General features: G+C 41.9%; 1 protein-coding gene across 1 annotated transcript in view; it reads right to left on the bottom strand.

Moving 5' to 3' along the window:
- PEPD (peptidase D) overlaps window positions 1-21,863 on the bottom strand; it is a 154,418-nt gene that overhangs the window by 117,251 nt on the left and 15,304 nt on the right. Inside the window, exons 2-4 of the mRNA XM_063437660.1 lie at window positions 19,140-19,323; window positions 13,625-13,752; window positions 1,995-2,058 (exon numbers count right to left, since the gene is read on the bottom strand). Coding sequence (XP_063293730.1) covers window positions 1,995-2,058; window positions 13,625-13,752; window positions 19,140-19,323 — 376 coding nt within the window. The remainder of the gene's footprint in view (window positions 1-1,994; window positions 2,059-13,624; window positions 13,753-19,139; window positions 19,324-21,863) is intronic.

The following is a 21,863-nucleotide window of genomic DNA, read 5'->3' as shown; positions in this document are numbered from 1 at the left end:
AGCCTATAATCTGGGACTCTCTCATGACCGACAGCTGCCATTGGGGCACCCACAGCAAATCCAGCCAACCCACGCTTGATTTTATTTTATGTATGTTTTGCATAATGTGTTGTTTATACTTTACTGCCATGTATTCATGAGTCACATACTATACCTGCAGGAACGGTGTCAGATTATTGTGCATCCAGTGGCTCTCACTTCTACTACGCTCTTATCTTCCTATTTACTTAATTTATTGAGTTCGCTCACTCAGCATGTTCTAGCCTGTTAAAATATAAAATTGTGCATACGTTCTCGACTACCCCATATGTAAAACGTGATAATGAGCCTGAGGATTGCCGTTGGGGTACCTCAAGCTTGCTTGTACTTTTCTTCTGCACTCCAAAAATACAAAACATAAAAAATAAACTATTTTAGTCTACTGCACAGTAGAGATTTGGGGGAATTGCAGTTTAGTTGTCAGCTTTATACAGAAGAATACTGTAACTATAACTCCCAAATATCCCTGGTTCGTCTATAAGGCACTGTTGTGCAGGGATGTGTGCTAAAATCTCAGAAAAACACAGAAAGTGGTTCTCTCTCCTTTGTTTTCTATATAGAACCAATACATTTAGAATGATAGGAAACATGCTATAACAGTACAACTGGCATACTTAGTCTGCAACAACGCATGTCATTGTGTGTTTGTAACAATGCAAACTTGGATTCAGATAGTCATGGGTTTTGTGCGATGGTGCAAATCACAATCAATCACTTTGTAGCAAGCTCATAAATAAAAGGAAAATATGACACATTTCTAGAAAAAGTACCTATAAACGTTGCCTCTGAGCTAGAAAATAGAATGGAAAAAAGTCTAAACACAAATAAAAAAAAAAATTCTAAGGCAAACAGGTTTAGAATAGACAACCATGCAGGGAAATTGCCAAAAATTTTAAGGAGATTATGTTCTGTGAGTAGATTGCAAAGTCTGAAATACGAGCTATAGCTCCACAGAACCCCCGGATGATTGATATATAAATTGAATTCCCATAAAAAAATAAATAAAAAAAACATTGTAAGAGTTCTCCACTAATAACACCAGTAGATAAGGTTAAAAGTCATAGTTAAAGGGACACTATAGTCACCCAGACCACTTCAGCTCAATGAAGTGGTCTAGGTGCCAGGTCCCCCAGGTTTTAACCCTTCAGATGTAATCATAGCAGTTTCAGAGAAACTGTTATGTTCACATTTCAGGGATAATCCAGCCTCTAGTGGCTGTCTTCCTGATAGCCGCTAGAGGCGCTTCTGCAACGCTGGATGCGAAAACCACATTCAGCATGCAGAACGTCCACAGGAAAGGGAGAGGAGAGGTCACCAGGGCTGAGGGAACACGGCGCTAGATTAAAGTAAGTAACTGAAGGGGTTTTAACCCCTTCAGCGCCAAGACAGGGGAGCCCTGAGGGTGGCGGGGACCTAAGGGTTATATAGGGTCAGGAAAACAAGTTGGTTTTCCTGACACTATAGTAATCCTTTAATTGATTTGATCTCATGCCATCTTGGCATACAACTTCATAATGACAAATGGGCAGGTCTCCGAAATGGCTCATTTTGGGTGGAGTTTTAGCAGGTCAAAAGAGCCAACTCTCCATTCAAGATAGAGTATGGGTTGCTCAACAACAGGCACCAAAACAAAGTTATAACATTTTATTACTATGCAAAAGAGAATCCAAATGAGCCAGAACTTTGGCCACTTTAGATATTTTAGTGGCATCTTAACTTCCTCAACTGAGATTTCCTCATTCAAAAAGGGATTGGATTTTTCTCTTACACATTTCCTTAATAAGAAGATGAATAAGGATTTTACATTTTCTTTCCCAGAACCATTCCATTGTTATTAAATGTAAACTCTTAATTGAAGGGAAAAAAATACATACACATAGACAAAATGTGGGCCTTGAAAAATGATTAAAAATTAAGAAGCCATAGAGGAGAAAGGATAACTTTACTGTACTTACATCAACAGTATGGAGAACTTCATCAACCGCGTACTTTCCCTTAAAATGTGCAGGTGGGTGAATTCTAGAGAAGAATTGAACACTTTCTCAGTAAATACAAATAAACATCAAGGCTATAAAATGACCATAAGTATCCACTCTATAAAACCAAATAACATATTTCAAAGTGTGTATATGTCTTAATGTTAAATAAATCATCAGTATATATATATATATATAGGAAACATGGGGGGATGGTTGCACTCACCTAAACATGCTTAAATGGGGTGCTGCTGGGGGCCATATTATACAATAAATACACAAGATCCAGCGCACTCTCCTATCTACTAAACAGCAACTTCAATGTTGACAGATTTTATTAGTTTGTAAAAGATATATAGATATATATAGATAGATATATATAATTAGCAGCTAGCCAGACGAACATAAGGAAAGTGAAATAGAATAAAATTAAATCTAGCTTTGCTATAAGAGTTTGCTGATCCAAGTTGAAATCTTACTATTTTTTTTAACCAAGACAGATTTTTTTCCCAGTTGTCTGACAAAACTAGAAACCACTTGAAATTGGATTTTTAATTTTATATGGTCTTAAATATGTATTTAATGCATACATTGCAAAATACTTTGGTGTTCTATAATTGAAATCTAACTACAGATAAGTATAACCCGTGTGAGATCAAACATATCTAAACATTATGCCCAGGGCCGGATTAACATAGGGACTGATGGAGCTGCAGCTCCAGGCCCAGGCCCAGGGAATAGGCGCATTTAAAAAAATAAAAAATAAAAAATTTTTAACACACTACTCTTAGGTTTGCCACCGGCCGTGCCGGTATTGCAGTAATACCGGCAATACAAATGCAAATATTTTTCGCAGTATAAACGTAGATTACTCTGCAATATCAGCACCGGCCAGTAGGGGTCACTGTGTATGGAGAGAGGCAGGGATTGGACGTTACAGCATCTCCCTGCCTCTCTCTACTCACTGATCCACTGGTGAGCAGCTACACAGCCCAGAGAGTCCAGACAGCAGCTCCCAGCCTGCAGAGACCGACTACAGCTCAGGTATGTGAAGGATGGGGGTAAAAGGCAGCAGGGAGACATGGGACACTGAGACACTAGGGGACACTGGGAGACGTGTGGACACAGACACTGGGAAACTAGGGGACACTGGGAAACATGGAGACGCTGAGACACATAGGGAGGCTGTGAGACATAGGGAGGCTGTGAGACATAGGGAGGCTGTGAGACATAGGGAGACACATTGGAACACGGAGACACTAGGGACACAGTGTCCCCTAGTCTCCCAGTGTCTGTATCCCCATGTCTCTCAGTGTCCCCATATCTCCCAGTGTCCACATGTCTCCCAGCCAGTGTCTCAGTGTCCCCATGTCTCCCAGCAAGTGTCCCTAGTGTCCCCATGTCTCCCAGTGTCCCCAAGTCTATGTCCATAAGTGCCCCCATGTTTCCCAGTGTCTGTGTCCCCATGCATCTTAGCCAGTGTCCCTAGTATCTGTGTCCTCATGTCTCCCAGTGTCCCTAGTGTCTTAGTTTCCCCAAATCTCTGTGTCCCCATGTCTCCCAGTGTCTCAATGTCTGTATCCACAAGTCCCCCAGTGTCCCTAAGTATCTCAGGGCCCCCATGTCTCCCAGTGTCCCCAAGTGTCAGTGTCCCTTGGTCTCTCAGTGTCCCCATGTCTCTGAGTGTCCCCAAATGTCTGTGTCCCCATGTCTATGTCCATAAGTGCCCCCATGTTTCCCAGTGTCTGTGTCCCCATGCCTCCTAGCCAGTGTCCCTAGTGTCTGTGTCCTTGTGTCTCCCAGTGTCCCCTAGTCTCCCAGTGTCTGTATTCCCATGTCTCTCTGTGTCCCTAGTGTCTTAGTTTCCCCAAATGTCTGTGTCCCCATGTCTCAGTGTCCCTAGTGTCTGTGACCCCATGTCTCCCAGTGTCTCAATGTCTTTATCCACAAGTCCCCCATGTCTCCCAGTGTCCCTAAGTATCTCAGGGCCCCCATGTCTCCCAGTGTCCCAAAGTGTCTCAGTGTCCCTTGGTCTCTTAGTGTCCCCATGTCTCTGAGTGTCCACTAGTATCCTAGTGACACTGGACACACTGAGACATGGGGACACTGTGAGAAATGGGGACACAGAGAATGAGAGACTAGGGAACTGGGCGACATGATGACACTGTGATACATAGGGACACTGATGCCAGGCTGGCCTTCCAATTCTTTGGACAGATATGGCCCCCTTTTGGGGCATGTTCGCCCCTTTTGGCAGTTCTGGTCACGTGATTTGCGTCAGTGGCCCACCCTTTTACCCCTTCCATTGGCTTCCTGCTTCACTGGACACTGCTGTTAGGGGTATGGATTTACTTGAAAGATGAAAGCATACATTAGATAGAGATTAGCAAAGAGTATGTGTTTTATTATAGCTGCATCCTTTGAGTTACCCTCCAACACCAACTCCATCAGATTTACATGACGCTTGAGAGGTATGACTGTTTGTGTTTTTGGTCGATAAGATTCTGTAATAAGGCCCCATCATAATTGTCAGCACCAGGCCCAGTGTGCACTTAATCTGGCCCTGATTATGCCTGTAAGGGAATGGGCTTTACGGATCTTTTACTTAATACCAAACTGCCTCTAAGACTAAAACACAGAATCCAGACCATTAATACCATAACTGTACGTTATAATAAAGATTCTGAAAGCTCCATATACATAAAGCTGCCTGGAGGACTTAACAACAAATTGTAAGTTGCTAAAAATCTATGGTGTGATACACATACAGGTTTTCCTTCTAGTCTGGTGTTTGTGTTTTTTTTTTATTTTGGGCTCAGCAAGCAGAAATCTGATCTCCCTGTTTGAGTAAGTCAACCTCAGCAGGCTCATTAAATGCTGAAAATAAAATTCTCTTCCCTTAAATCTCCGTGGTTGTTTGCACAGTTCCCAAGCAATATGAATTGCTGTGTTGTGGATTGGGGATAAAAACTGTGATATCAAGAACATGTCAATGCATTTCTGCTCTTGACATTTAAGTTTCCTGGAAGGAATGATCTGAAATATAAATACTGTTTGAACACTGTGCATAATTATATCTCAAGGGGGATTCAAGACGGTGTTTGATGTCATTCTATAAAATAGAGCATTTGGATTGGTTAAGTGACATGATGACTTTACAGACAATTAAGTTCAAGTCAATTAGACAGAAAGACTTGAATACCCATAATGCCAAGCGTAAACAGAATGCTCCGATAGCATATCTCTTCTACTGCTTTCAGTAGTCTAACCAACAAGTAAAAAAAGTCATTAAATATTTTATCTAAAAAGGACGAATGGATTCCCTTCTTTGCCCTAAATTATAAAAATGTAGGCGCCGGTCTAGCACAACTCCTTCTCCCGATGATTTGCAGTGGATGGCATTTTAGAGTGCAATGTCCATGCTCACCATTCTTGAACAAAACACGTATGCCTTATGAAATCATGCAACGCATAAGCGAGTGTCACGCACAGGGCCGCCACCAGAAATTTTGTGGCCCCTGACAAAGCACAAAGTCTGGGCCCCCCACGCCCCTCCCCACCCCCCGCCCGGCCTCCCCCCGCAATGAATGCAGTGTGTGTTAGTGTAATGAATGCAGTGTGTGTGTCAGTGCAATGAATGCAGTGTGTGTGTCAGTGCAATGAATGCAGTGTGTGTGTCAGTGCAATGAATGCAGTGTGTGTGTCAGTGCAATGAATGCAGTGTGTGTGTCAGTGCAATGAATGCAGTGTGTGTGTCAGTGCAATGAATGCAGTGTGTGTGTCAGTGCAATGAATGCAGTGTGTGTGTCAGTGCAATGAATGCAGTGTGTGTCAGTGCAATGAATGCAGTGTGTGTCAGTGCAATGAATGCAGTGTGTGTGTCAGTGCAATGAATGCAGTGTGTGTGTCAGTGCAATGAATGCAGTGTGTGTGTCAGTGCAATGAATGCAGTGTGTGTGTCAGTGCAATGAATGCAGTGTGTGTGTCAGTGCAATGAATGCAGTGTGTGTGTCAGTGCAATGAATGCAGTGTGTGTGTCAGTGCAATGAATGCAGTGTGTGTGTCAGTGCAATGAATGCAGTGTGTGTGTCAGTGCAATGAATGCAGTGTGTGTGTCAGTGCAATGAATGCAGTGTGTGTGTTAGTGTAATGAATGCAGTGTGTGTGTTAGTGTAATGAATGCAGTGTGTGTATTAGTGTAATGAATGCAGAGTGTGTGTCAGTGTAATGAATGCAGAGTGTGTGTCAGTGTAATATATGCAGAGTGTGTGTCAGTGTAATATATGCAGAGTGTGTGTCAGTGTAATATATGCAGAGTGTGTGTCAGTGTAATATATGCAGAGTGTGTGTCAGTGTAATATATGCAGAGTGTGTGTCAGTGTAGTGGATGCAGTGTGTGTGTCAGTGTAATGAATGCAGAGTGTGTGTCAGTGTAGTGGATGCAGCGGGTGTGTCAGTGTAGTGGATGCAGTGTGTGTGTGTGTCAGTGTAGTGGATGCAGTGTGTGTGTTAGTTTAATGAATGCAGTGTGTGTGTTAGTTTAATGAATGCAGAGTGTGTGAGTGTAATGAATGCAGAGTGTGTGTTAGTGTAATGAATGCAGAGTGTGTGTTAGTGTAATGAATGCAGAGTGTGTGAGTGTAATGAATGCAGAGTGTGTGTTAGTTTAATGAATGCAGTGTGTGTGTTAGTTTAATGAATGCAGAGTGTGTGTTAGTGTAATGAATGCAGAGTGTGTGTTAGTGTAATGAATGCAGAGTGTGTGAGTGTAATGAATGCAGAGTGTGTGTTAGTTTAATGAATGCAGTGTGTGTGTTAGTTTAATGAATGCAGTGTGTGTTATATACTATACTTGCAGAGGGGGCCCAGCAGACTGCAGCTGTACTATACAGCATTTCCCTCTCTCTCTCTCACTCCCGCGAGATGTGGTGTGCGCGCCGCGCGAGCGTTGCCATGGCAACGCTCTAACGGCCGCACATCTCGCGGGAGTTAGAGAGAGGGAAATGCTATATAGTACAGCTGCAGTCCGCTGGGCCCCCTCTGCAAGTATAGGGAGCCGGCGGCTGCACCTATATATAGCGATCATCGCTATATATAGGTGCAGAAAGTAATTATGGGGCCCTGGACTGCCAAAGCAGTCCGGGCCCCCCAGGACCGCCGGGCCCATGACAACCGTCATGGTTGTCACCCCCTGATGGCGGCCATGGTCACGCATGGAGAAGAATGGTGAAAGTGACGCACCAGAGCTTATATGATGTCACATATATACTCACTGTGCTACTCCATTCCTCTTAATGTGAACGAAACAATGGGATGAAAGAGTTAACCTGGCAAGTCTGACAATTCAGGAAGGAAGCCAATAGGAAGAGACTGACAATAACAGGCATGATATTATACATTCATTTATTTAACATTTAAATGGACACAAAAAATAAATAAAAATACATTAAAAGGGACACTATGGTCACCAGAACAACTACAGCTTATTGCATTTGTTTTGGTGAGTAGAATCATTACCTTCAGGCTTTTTTGCTGTAAACACTGTCTTTTCAGGGAAAATGCAGTGTTTACATTACAGCCTAGTGATAACTTCACTGGCCACTCCTCAGATGGCTGTTAGAGATCCTTCATGGGTCATGGCTGCCTAAAATGCATCCAAACATTCAGTATCTCCTCCCTCTGTATGCAGACACTGAACTTTCCTCATAGAGATGCATTGATTCAATTCATCTCTATGAGGAGATGCTGATTGGCCAGGGCTGTGTTTGAATCATGCTGGCTCTGCCTCTTTGTCAGTCTCGGCCAATCCTATGGGGAAGCATTGTGATTGGATCAGGCTACCACTTCTGCTGATGTCAGCAGACAGCTTGTTTTTCTGAGACAAACAGCATGCAGAGTTACAGTTTCAGGCTTGAATACAGTAAGATGTTGCTATATTTATGGAGGCATGAGGGGCCCAGGGAGCTAGATGTTGGTTTTAACACTATATGGTCAGGAATACATGTTTGTTTTCCTGACCCTTTAAAGTCTATGTGGGAGAATCCATTGCATACACACCATGATCCCTGCACTATGCCTTACAATGCTGAGAGTATTGAGCAACTATTTTAACGGTTAATAAATCGTGAAGCCTTATCAGGTAGCCCACTACATTAATCTGGTTGTGTGAAGAGAATATGCACGCAGCTGCTAACAGTTCCACTTCTGCCAGAATTAATTTGCGACCCATGACAATCACAGATCTCACCGGGTCTGTAAAATGCAGAGAAACTGCAGTATGTGGAGTTCCTAAACATGCTCATTGCTATGAAGTGTAATTGGTGGGTTTCCTGCCCAGGCAAGAGAGCTCTCGTAATGCTCTGCAGGCACACAGACTCTGCGAGCTGGCAAAGTCAAGTATCAGCTCACTGTACTTCCAGACAGAATTGCCAGCTTAGCCTTTAGGTTTGCCTCAAACACTGGGTGACTGGCATGACCCATCACATTCTTTCACATCTTCCAGCGTTTCGAGATTTGTCTGTCTACATACCCACGTCACCTTGTCAAAGTATATTCATGAAATGTGTGAAACTTTCACGGAGCCACAGAGAACCCATTACGACCTCTTTTCTGCAAGGTTTCCATTGCATTTATATGTAAACATTAATTCAGTTTGATATTATATTTGTTTATAGTGAGAACGATGCCTTGATTGTCTTTTAAAAGTCATCCTGCAATAACAATCAAGCTGTGTTTAAGAAAGACAACAAACCAGGTCTTAACCAGTCTGCTTTCTCTCTGATCATTTAAAGGGACCACAGTAGAATCTAACTCTCTGTATTCCTTTTGGTTGTATAAGGTCTAGAAAAGCCATTGCTGTAACACCAGTAAATTACAGAGAGCAATACATTAGCCACTCGTCAAGCCGACAACACTACTTAGCAATTGCATAAATCATAATCACCCAGACATTAGTCGATTACATGTAAATACCTATTAATAATATAATTTACATGTCCTCACGTTAAATACAGGATGCGATTCCAATCGTGTACTTTAAGATAATGATATTATGAGCCGGGGGAAGAGGTAACACAAAACATCTGTCATGCAATATGCTGCATTTACAGAATATCTTCAATCAATGTATTGACTCATTCTGACATTTAAAATTAATGAGAAGTAAATGGCAGGCACGATTTTAATTAGACAGATTGAAGAAAGCACGACCAACATACTGGCTAATTTATTTCTGGAGAATTAGCGCTACAAGAGCGTGATTCTGAGCTTATTTAACACAACCACATTTAAGGTTTTCATATGAACGGGATTTGAACATGGAATTTTTAAAGGGACAGTACAGAACAACTGATCTAAAATGGCATGATGGGAAATAGATTGGCTGATCTAAAATGGCATGACGGGAAATAGACCGGCTGATCTAAAATGGCATGATGGGAAATAGACCGGCTGATCTAAAATGGCATGATGGGAAATAGACCGGCTGATATAAAATGGCATGATGGGAAATAGACCGGCTGATCTAAAATGGCATGATGGGAAATAGACCGGCTGATATAAAATGGCATGATGGGATATAGACCGGCTGATATAAAATGGCATGATGGGAAATAGACCGGCTGATATAAAATGGCATGATGGGATATAGACCGGCTGATATAAAATGGCATGATGGGATATAGACCAGCTGATATAAAATGGCATGATGGGAAATAGACTGGCTGATATAAAATGGCATGATGGGATATAGACTGGCTGATATAAAATGGCATGATGGGATATAGACCGGCTGATATAAAATGGCATGATGGGATATAGACCGGCTGATATAAAATGGCATGATGGGATATATACCGGCTGATATAAAATGGCATGATGGGATATAGACCGGCTGATATAAAATGGCATGATGGGATATAGACCGGCTGATATAAAATGGCATGATGGGATATATACCGGCTGATATAAAATGGCATGATGGGAAATAGACCGGCTGATATAAAATGGCATGATGGGATATAGACCAGCTGATATAAAATGGCATGATGGGATATAGACCAGCTGATATAAAATGGCATGATGGGAAATAGACCGGCTGATATAAAATGGCATGATGGGAAATAGACCGGCTGATATAAAATGGCATGATGGGATATAGACCAGCTGATATAAAATGGCATGATGGGAAATAGACCGGCTGATATAAAATGGCATGATGGGATATATACCGGCTGATATAAAATGGCATGATGGGATATAGACCTGCTGATATAAAATGGCATGATGGGATATAGACCGGCAGATAATAAACTGACAGGATGTAAAAGGCCCAGTTGTTGGAAACACAGGTTTTTAATCCCAGTAATTGATGTTAACCTCAGTAGACGGGTAATGTTAATATTGTGTAATCTGGGGTGCAGGGCCTGGCTTCAGGACTAAGCAGACGTGTGAAGCTCGTGCTCCTGCATCTGGGGCTGAATTTGAGGGACTACTCCTACAAACGATCAACTACACAAGACACAGTTTGCCACCTGAGCTAGGGGTTCCCTAGAGGACTACTCATAGGCTTTATTTTGAGCTGCCCTATTCCTGAGACCCCAGACTCTCTACAAGCTGAGCTGAGGAGAGGCGGACGATCTCCTTGAGCTCAGGCCCCGTGTTCGGGCCTGGCACACTTCTACACCCCCACACCTCCCAACTGTGGGGGATATCCCGGTCCCCACTGGATCACCTTGGCTTTACCGCTGCACTGATGCTGGGTTCCTGTTCACTGTTCAGCCATGATCCCACCACGTTGCACATCCAAGATGGCACCTGACAATACCTCCACGATCTCCCTGCAGCTCACTGTAAGGTTTTCTGACCAAGCTTGATACCATCTTCCAAAACTTCTGGGCGACAATCTATGTGCACAAGCCACCAAGCAGGAGCAACAGAAAATACAGCAAGACACATGCAGTCAGTGCAGAAGGGACCTCCTCGGGGCAATCCTGTCCTGCTAGCACCTACTCACCCCAACGTCCGACCGCTTGGGCCGAGAGCCCCTCGAGGCACTGCTTTGTCACATCTCCCACATCAATGGAGGACTACCCGCAGATTGCAGCTTACAATACCTAGATCCCCTGAGGACTTGCCCTCCACGAGCAACAGAGTCCGTGAGCTAATGATGCTGGCCCTCATTCTGGCCTGGGGCTGAATAAGAGCCCTGTTCCCACGCTGCCTTGCGATACCTAGCTCAGACTTTTCCTGATCAAGTACCATCCCTGCTGCCAATGGGAATCGGCTGAACTCATTTATTCTTTTTTTTTACGCATATTTTGCCTGATAGTTAAAGGATCACTATAGGGCCAGGAACACAAACATGTATTCCTGACAATATAGTGTTAAAACCACCATCTGGCCTCCCTGGGCCCCTCATGCCTCCATAAATATAGCAAAATCTTACTGTCTTCAAGCCAGAAGCTGTAGCTCTGCATGCTGTTAGACTCAGAAAAACAAGCAGTCTGCTGACATGCGGTAGCCTGATCCAATCACAGTGCTTCCCCATAGCGTTGGCTGAGACTGACAAAGAGGCAGATCAGGGGCAGAGCCAGCATGATTCAAACACAGCCCTGACCAATCAGCATCTCCTCATAGAGATGAATTAAATCAATTAATCTCTATGAGGAAAGTTCAGTGTCTGCAAGCAGAGGGAGGAGACACTGAATGTTTGGATGCATTTTAGGCAGCCATGACCCAGGAAGAATCTCTAGCAGCCACCCGAGGAGTGGCCAGTGAAGTTATCACTAGGCTGTAATGTAAACACTGCATTTTCTCTGAATAGACAGTGTTTACAGCAAAAAGCCTGAAGGTAATGATTCTACTCACCAGAACAAATTCAATAAGCTGTAGTTGTTCTGGTGACTATATATTGTTCCTTTAATCCAATACTGGAGGGAATGGTTTGCCTTATCAATCTCGATCTATGGCATGTTGTTACTATTATTCCTCGCACCACAATGTCTTTTAGTCATGTTGCTGTTTGTGTACAATCGTCTTATGTTTGGTGGGTATAAAAGTGTGGAAAATCTGGTGATGCAGTGGATAACATTCCTGCCTAATTATATTCATGGTGTTCATTAACCTGGTTTATCTTATTATAGACTAAACTTAACATTTCCTACTATTAGACATCCCCGTGTCTAGCAACTCTATTTAGCCGTAAGCGTGTTATTCCAGCTAGGACTAGACATATATTCAACTTGCTGTTTTGTCTATATTTCGCTTATTTAAAAAAAAAAATTTAAAAAATAAAAAAAATTTGGAAAAAATCATGTGTACTCATGGAGAGAAAAAACGGGTCGCAAGAGTATTCTGAGAACTGACAGCAACTGAAATAGCCTGCCCTTCGGTAGGTCCCCGCTCAGAACTCAAGCTGGTTTTAGCTCATCTTGTGCCATTACAGAGAGAACATATCTGAAGCATATCAGACTGGTCCCACCCATACGGGTAGTCCAGATCCGAAATGCCAGCAAGTTCTCTCTGCACGAGAGATACAGCAACCCCAGACAATCGTTTCAGCCTTGTTAGGCATCATCAGTGAGGCATAGCTAATATCTCTCTAGGCACCGTGAGCAAGGGGTCCACGTCTGGATTACCCTTTAAACTTATGGAGAGAAAAAACGGGTCGCAAGAGTATTCTGAGAACGGACAGCAACTGAAATAGCCTGCCCTTCGGTAGGTCCCCGCTTAGAACTCAAGCTGGTTTTAGCTCATCTTGTGCCATTACAGAGAGAACATATCTGAAGCATATCAGACTGGTCCCACCCATACGGGTAGTCCAGATCCGAAATGCCAGCAAGTTCTCTCTGCACGAGAGATACAGCAACCCCAGACAATCGTTTCAGCCTTGTTAGGCATCATCAGTGAGGCATAGCTAATATCTCTCTAGGCACCGTGAGCAAGGGGTCCACGTCTACTCATATTTACATCTTGTTTGTCTCTCTCGTGCTAACTTGTATTTCACTCTGCACTTCAAAAATAAAGAATTTAAAAAAAATGTATGTATTCTAACAGCTATCTACAGGCTGGATGTCTATAATGGAGCCCGACTGTTCAACTACTGCCCCGGAATTCTGGTTTTGGAAAGAAAATAGATGCGCAACTTCAGAACAACATTAGCACAGTATCCGGTATAAGATAGACTGTGGACAATGCAACAGGCTGTATTTCTTTCTAAGAAACAAGCAAATATTGGTAGGGTGGACACAGAGACAGACGGGATGGTTTATTCTCGAGATTGCCATACATCAGTTTAGCTTTTATGATAATAAACAAGAACAACAGATCCATGTTGCCCTGCAATAAAAATCACTGCAAAGACTGTGGGAGATATAGTTGATCAATAATTGGATACGTTTCTTTGCTTTTTCCTTTACAAAAAGTGAACTAGAAAATGGCCGACATACTGCACTGTGATTCCTCTGGAGGCAAAGAGGTAATACGCAATTTAAATCTTGTTCCTACCAGCAGACTGACCTTAAGTAATGATCTCAGCACATATTTCCTTCGTCCATAAAATGAAAGACATTAAAATGAGCGTAAAAGACAAAAAGGTTAATAATTCTTACTCTCCCATCCAGACGGCATAGCTTTCTGGAAGCTTTGGTACAAAGAGTATTGATTTCCCAGAATCCACATCAATGGCTCCGTAACAGTCCGACTCAGTCACTCCGAACGTCCAGTGGAAAAATGATTCCTGAACAAAAAAAATACCCAATATATCAAACGGATTGTTTCATTCTCAGAATAAAGACAATGTGTATGTGGGTATCAATATATATGTATATATCTACATATCCATCTTCTGGCGGTGGTAATGGATAGGGTCAAAAGGTCAGACATACAAGTGGAAGTATTGATAAAGCTAGCAAAACTATCTCGCCAGCCAGTCGGCTGATTATGGTGATTTCAGATGGCAAGGAGCATACTATAAGCCAACGCTACAAATCACACACTAGAAGATATCAAATACTTATAACCTACCAATGTCAGTAACCTTCCCCCTTCCCTTTAACTTTTTCAGTTAGGTTATTGGAACCTTGCAAAAATATACACAAATACTTGCATTCATACACACACACACACACACACACACATATATATATATATATATATATATATATAGTCAAAGATGAAGTAGGAGCACTCAAAAGGACTTTTTCGGTGATTTTAATGTGGTAAAAAAAGGTTTACAACCAAGTGTAACGCATATCAATCGACGTTTCGACCCCTAAGGGTCTTTTTCAAGATCAAACAACAAGTGAAAAAACAGCATTTAAATATCAAATACACATGTATACCTCACCAATCGTGTGCGAGTGATTAGCCAAATCCGGAAGTGTCCCAACGCCTCACGTGGTACTGGGCGTGCGTGATGACGTGCATCATGGTTGCTAAGCAGCGAAACTGTACCCGGAAGTGTCCGGTCTTCATTCAAACTACTGGGCGTGTATACTAACGTGCACCCCAGTTGCTAGGTGATGGAGTGTGAACTCCCAGGGCTAAAATACAGAAAGCAAACCCTCATGAAAATGCTATAGACAAAATTTTTGGAAGATCTCAAAGACGAGATCTAAATTTGAAAAGTTGAAAAATAAATAAAAGAATACTTAATACGTATTCAGTAGAAACAATTCTTACTGTTCGTAATGTAAGAATGAGACAGCCGAGGGGTCAAAAAGTGCTCCCGCAGTGAACAATGTGAAAGTGTATCTATAGTGACAGAGTGACACACACAAATAAAGTTACAATTCTACTCGGCAATTATGTCTCTAAAAATCAAGGACTGATATTCTTTAGCAAAGAATTGAAAAGATTAGAAAGAATTAGATATAAACGATTGGCTTAATTAACAACCATACTCCATGTTGTGTAAACGTATATGACTTAATGATTCAGCTACAGGGATATCTATAGAGGATCAAGAACTGTACTTAACAACGATATTGAAAACGAGGAATTATTCAAAGGAACATCGTGAAGGAGATATATTCATTTAGTCCTTTTGGAGTGACAGTGTCCAGTCGATGTATCCAATAGGTTTCACGCTGCAACAGCATTTTGGACCTGTCTCCTCCTCTGGGGCTTGGTGGAACGTGATCGATGGCTATAAACTTCAATGTAGGGAGTCTGTGGTTCAGTTGAAGGAAATGTTTGGCAACAGGTTTATCTGATTTTTGGTCTCTAAATGCGGTGGTGATGTTTGACCTGTGTCCGCGTATACGTTCTCGAAGAGTTAAGTCAGTTTTCCCCACGTATGAAAGGCCACAGGGACAAGTGATTAGGTATATCACATGATTGGTCATGCATGTAATATAGTGGGTAATTAGAATTCGAGTACCACTATGAGGATGGGCAAACAAATTGCCTGTGTTCATGTGACTACATGTGACAAATCCGCTGCAACGGTGACAGCCTTTCTTACTGGGTCCCATGGTTTTCTGATAGCAAAGAGTAGGGTCACTTCTGACTAATAGGTCTTTCAAATTTTTGTTGCGTTTTAAACTAATATTCGGTTTTTGGGAAAAGATTGATGGTAGGTTCTTGTCTGAACCTAAAATTCCCCAATACTTGTGTATGGCTTGTTGAATTTGTGGGGTGCCAGTATGAAGGGTTAGTGGTAGGTACATTTTACTCAATGGTTGAGATTTCTGTGTGGTCTCCCTAGATGCCTGCGTCATGTGTCCAATGGCTTTATCTTTTGCTTTCATAAGGACTTCGTGGCTATAGCCCCTGGCAAGAAATCTATCGGTCATCTCCTGTAGTTGTTTAGCTTGATTTACAGGGTCACTGTTATACCTCAGCACGCGCATGTACTGAGATATAGGCAGAGATTCCTTCAATCTTTTAGGATGATAGCTGTTAAATTGAAGTAGTGTGTTTCTCGCAGTATCTTTGCGGTATAGGGTAAATCCTAGTTTGCCTTCATCCTTATCCTTGTACACCGAAACGTCCAAGAATTGGATTATATGTGTGTCAAAGGTAAGTGTCAACTTCACAGGTAACTCTGAGGAGTTGATGTTATTGATCATTTGTTCCAAGTTGCTTACGGTGTCTGTCCATATCAGGAAAATATCATCCACAAAGCGATGATACAGAAGTATATGTTTGTCAAATTTCTTCAAGATGTGTTCAGTTTCAAACAGCGACATGTAGGCGTTCGCATATGAGGGCGCCATGGCTGCACCCATTGAAGTGCCCATTAATTGTAAGAAAAATTGATCTTCGAATTTGAAATAATTGCACGTGAGTGCTATTTGTAGCAACTCCATCAAGAATTCGATGGGTGGGCCATCGTATTTGCGTGAATCCGAAAGGATCTGTCTTAGTGCTTGAATGCCTTCTGTATGGGGTATTATAGTATACAAATTCTTGACGTCTAGTGTGACCAATAGATGTTCTGCTTTCACTGTGGTTACATTCTTGATGTGGTTCAGGAAATCGTTGGTATCTCGCAGGAAAGTTGGAAGGTCCAAGACCGTTGATTTAATGTGATAGTCAATAAAATTTATTGACTATCACATTAAATCAACGGTCTTGGACCTTCCAACTTGCCTGCGAGATACCAACGATTTCCTGAACCACATCAAGAATGTAACCACAGTGAAAGCAGAACATCTATTGGTCACACTAGACGTCAAGAATTTGTATACTATAATACCCCATACAGAAGGCATTCAAGCACTAAGACAGATCCTTTCGGATTCACGCAAATACGATGGCCCACCCATCGAATTCTTGATGGAGTTGCTACAAATAGCACTCACGTGCAATTATTTCAAATTCGAAGATCAATTTTTCTTACAATTAATGGGCACTTCAATGGGTGCAGCCATGGCGCCCTCATATGCGAACGCCTACATGTCGCTGTTTGAAACTGAACACATCTTGAAGAAATTTGACAAACATATACTTCTGTATCATCGCTTTGTGGATGATATTTTCCTGATATGGACAGACACCGTAAGCAACTTGGAACAAATGATCAATAACATCAACTCCTCAGAGTTACCTGTGAAGTTGACACTTACCTTTGACACACATATAATCCAATTCTTGGACGTTTCGGTGTACAAGGATAAGGATGAAGGCAAACTAGGATTTACCCTATACCGCAAAGATACTGCGAGAAACACACTACTTCAATTTAACAGCTATCATCCTAAAAGATTGAAGGAATCTCTGCCTATATCTCAGTACATGCGCGTGCTGAGGTATAACAGTGACCCTGTAAATCAAGCTAAACAACTACAGGAGATGACCGATAGATTTCTTGCCAGGGGCTATAGCCACGAAGTCCTTATGAAAGCAAAAGATAAAGCCATTGGACACATGACGCAGGCATCTAGGGAGACCACACAGAAATCTCAACCATTGAGTAAAATGTACCTACCACTAACCCTTCATACTGGCACCCCACAAATTCAACAAGCCATACACAAGTATTGGGGAATTTTAGGTTCAGACAAGAACCTACCATCAATCTTTTCCCAAAAAACGAATATTAGTTTAAAACGCAACAAAAATTTGAAAGACCTATTAGTCAGAAGTGACCCTACTCTTTGCTATCAGAAAACCATGGGACCCAGTAAGAAAGGCTGTCACCGTTGCAGCGGATGTGTCACATGTAGTCACATGAACACAGGCAATTCGTTTGCCCATCCTCATAGTGGTACTCGAATTCTAATTACCCACTATATTACATGCATGACCAATCATGTGATATACCTAATCACTTGTCCCTGTGGCCTTTCATACGTGGGGAAAACTGACTTAACTCTTCGAGAACGTATACGCGGACACAGGTCAAACATCACCACCGCATTTAGAGACCAAAAATCAGATAAACCTGTTGCCAAACATTTCCTTCAACTGAACCACAGACTCCCTACATTGAAGTTTATAGCCATCGATCACGTTCCACCAAGCCCCAGAGGAGGAGACAGGTCCAAAATGCTGTTGCAGCGTGAAACCTATTGGATACATCGACTGGACACTGTCACTCCAAAAGGACTAAATGAATATCTCCTTCACGATGTTCCTTTGAATAATTCCTCGTTTTCAATATCGTTGTTAAGTACAGTTCTTGATCCTCTATAGATATCCCTGTAGCTGAATCATTAAGTCATATACGTTTACACAACATGGAGTATGGTTGTTAATTAAGCCAATCGTTTATATCTAATTCTTTCTAATCTTTTCAATTCTTTGCTAAAGAATATCAGTCCTTGATTTTTAGAGACATAATTGCCGAGTAGAATTGTAACTTTATTTGTGTGTGTCACTCTGTCACTATAGATACACTTTCACATTGTTCACTGCGGGAGCACTTTTTGACCCCTCGGCTGTCTCATTCTTACATTACGAACAGTAAGAATTGTTTCTACTGAATACGTATTAAGTATTCTTTTATTTATTTTTCAACTTTTCAAATTTAGATCTCGTCTTTGAGATCTTCCAAAAATTTTGTCTATAGCATTTTCACGAGGGTTTGCTTTCTGTATTTTAGCCCTGGGAGTTCACACTCCATCACCTAGCAACTGGGGTGCACGTTAGTATACACGCCCAGTAGTTTGAATGAAGACCGGACACTTCCGGGTACAGTTTCGCTGCTTAGCAACCATGATGCACGTCATCACGCACGCCCAGTACCACGTGAGGCGTTGGGACACTTCCGGATTTGGCTAATCACTCGCACACGATTGGTGAGGTATACATGTGTATTTGATATTTAAATGCTGTTTTTTCACTTGTTGTTTGATCTTGAAAAAGACCCTTAGCGGTCGAAACGTCGATTGATATGCGTTACACTTGGTTGTAAACCTTTTTTTACCACATTAAAATCACCGAAAAAGTCCTTTTGAGTGCTCCTACTTCATTCAACTTTGACTATATATCTCAGACGCTGGTAGCACCTAAGGCAAGACAACTGAAAGTTTTTTAAGGGGGAGTGCCTGAATTATCGTTATTTTTATATATATATATACACACACACACACACACACACATATATATATATTTATACATAAATAAATTCTGGCGTCATTTAATTTTCTAATTATTAGTTAGTCCATTGAAACACACCTGGCGGAAGAGGATGTCGGTATCGGTACAGTATCTCTGGGTCTGGGCTCCTCCTTGCAGAAGGACGATAGCCCCCTTTGGGACATCTGGGTTTTTCCTAAGACGCTCGCACAAGCGACTCCTGTTGAGTGCGAACAGTGCGGCTGGCACTTTTAGGGTCTCATTACCAAGCCAAAACCACGGCCTACAGAGAAGGAAAAATACAGAGATGCCATCGGTACAGAGAAATGACAGATTAGAAATGCATCAGATAAAGCAGAAACATCACTGCAGAGCTAGTGTGTATGTAGTCAGAGGATTGTGATATACAACAACAATAATGTGTCTATATCTGTGCTTAAAATAATGTGTCATAATAAGGTATTAAACGCATGTGATGAAGCGCAAGGGATAAATAAAGTAGAATGACTGCCTTGTTCACCAAAAGATGAGGATTATTCAACAATTACATATTCAATGCAGTCAGTGCTGGATGCTTGATTGACAGCTGTACTGGGAAGAATCAAACAATTAGTATACTCCATGCAGAATGATCTGACAAAAATCTACAGCAAAATATCTGAAAACAAACACAGAAAGCTTAAACGTGGAATATATGGCCAATGTTTTCTTCTCAGAAATTGTGTGTAGTTTTTGAGAACTCATCCCAGTTTAGGGAGCTTTCCCAGAATGGCCAAAATATAAATAAGTGAAGGGAAAAAAATATATATAATTTTTTTTTTTTTTTAAACCATTCTGTTCCGCTCCGAAAACGACATTACCCAGCACTTCAGTGCCAAACAGTTCCATGTACTAGAATACTAATAAAAAAAAATGACTATATCTAAACAGCCGCCCCACAAATAGCAAGTGCAGCACTTTAGGTGGTTTTAGGTAGCAGGTGACATAGTATTTAATAATACTCTCTCACCACGGAGCTGTGCTCCAGACTAGGCTTCCATTCAGACACTTTTATCAAGTAACCTAAATCTGTTTATATCCTTAACCCTTAAAAACAGCCAGCATTTGCCACTTTCTTACGCAAGATGCTACCAAGGAGCTTGCCCATGGTTTAGTAATTTCCCGTATGGATTATTGTAACCCTCTCCTGATCTGATCTTCCCAAAAGTCGTATAGTCCCTCTACAGTCTGTAATGAATGCTGCTGCCAGACTGATTTTCCTTACTAGTCAGTCCTCTCACACCTCACCCCTCAGTCAGTCCTTACATTGGCTTCCTGTATCCGATAGGAGTCAATTCAAAGTGCTAACCCATACCTATAAAGCACTGACCAATTCTAGCCCCTCTTATGTCTCTTCACAGATCCATAGGTATGTCCCTTCTCGGTCTCTTTGCTCTGCCAGTGACCTTCTCCTGTCCGTTGTTCACACCCGTGCGGCCAACTCACGCTTGCAGGACTTCTCGTGGGCGGCTCCCTTCCTTTGGAATAGCCTGCCTACCGCCATCAGACTCTCCTCTAGTCTTGCATCTTTTATGAAGTGCCTTAAAACCCATCTCCTTAGGAAAGCTTATAGCCTCCCAGAGTAACCTCTACCTCACGTACCTGTCTCTTGCTCTCTCCTATAGGGCAGTGCTTCTCTCTCACCTTATATGATTGCCATTTCCTGTCCCATTGTGTTTTACACCCCACCTCCTATAGACTGTAAGCTCGTTTGAGCAGGGTCCTCTTCATCCTATCGTTCCTGTAAGTTGTAATTGTCCTATTTATAGTTAAATCCCCCTTCTTATAATATTGCAAAGCGCTACGGAATCTGTTGGCGCTATATAAATGGCGATAATAATTAGGGATCGACCGATTATCGGTCTGGCCGATATTATCGGCAATATCTGTATCTTAATTATTAAGATACCGATATGGCCGATAATTTAAAACAGGACCGCTGGGCTCATTACAAGCCCGGCAGTCCTGAAGGGGCCCGCAGGTAGCGTTTACTTACCTACCCAGCAGCTCCTCCAACTCCCTGTGTAAATCTCGCGGGACCCGCGGCCATCAGAGCGTTGCCACGGGTTACCATGGCAACGCTCTGTACTGCACACAGGCCGCGAGATTTACACAGGGGAGCTAGAGGAGGTGCTGGGAAGGTAAGTAAACACTACCTGCGAGCCCCCACTGCTCAGTACATGCCACTGGACCACCAGGAAATGCCATATCCCCCCTCCCTGGCCAAGTAACTAGCAGGGATGGGGGACTAAAAAAATAAATAAAAATTCAATATTTAAAAAAAAAAAAAAAAAAAAAGTTTTCATAAAAAATGCCCCCTCAATTACATACATACACAAACACACACTCCATTATATACACATACACTACACAAACACACTGCATTATATAAACACACTACACAAACACACTGTGTATATAATGTAGTGTGTTTATATAATGGCGTGTGTTTGTGTGGTGTATGTGTATATAATGCAGTGTGTTTATATAATGCAAACTACACAAACACACTGCATTATATACACACACTATACAAATACACATACTTTGCATTTAGTATATACAGCAATCACTTTATGCACACTACCCCACACACTGTATTCACCATACACACTACACAAATACTCTGCATTCATTATATACACAAACAAACACTGCATCCACTACACAAGCACACACTGCATCCACTGCACACACTACACAAACACACACAGCTCCCTGTCTATTCACACTGCATCCACTACACATGGCATGTATATTTTGTGCATTTACCTTTAGAAATAG

The sequence above is a fragment of the Pelobates fuscus genome, chromosome 12, assembly GCF_036172605.1.
Source record: "Pelobates fuscus isolate aPelFus1 chromosome 12, aPelFus1.pri, whole genome shotgun sequence".
NCBI classification, from domain to species: domain Eukaryota; kingdom Metazoa; phylum Chordata; class Amphibia; order Anura; family Pelobatidae; genus Pelobates; species Pelobates fuscus.
This window is presented reverse-complemented; position numbering and strand designations above follow the sequence as displayed.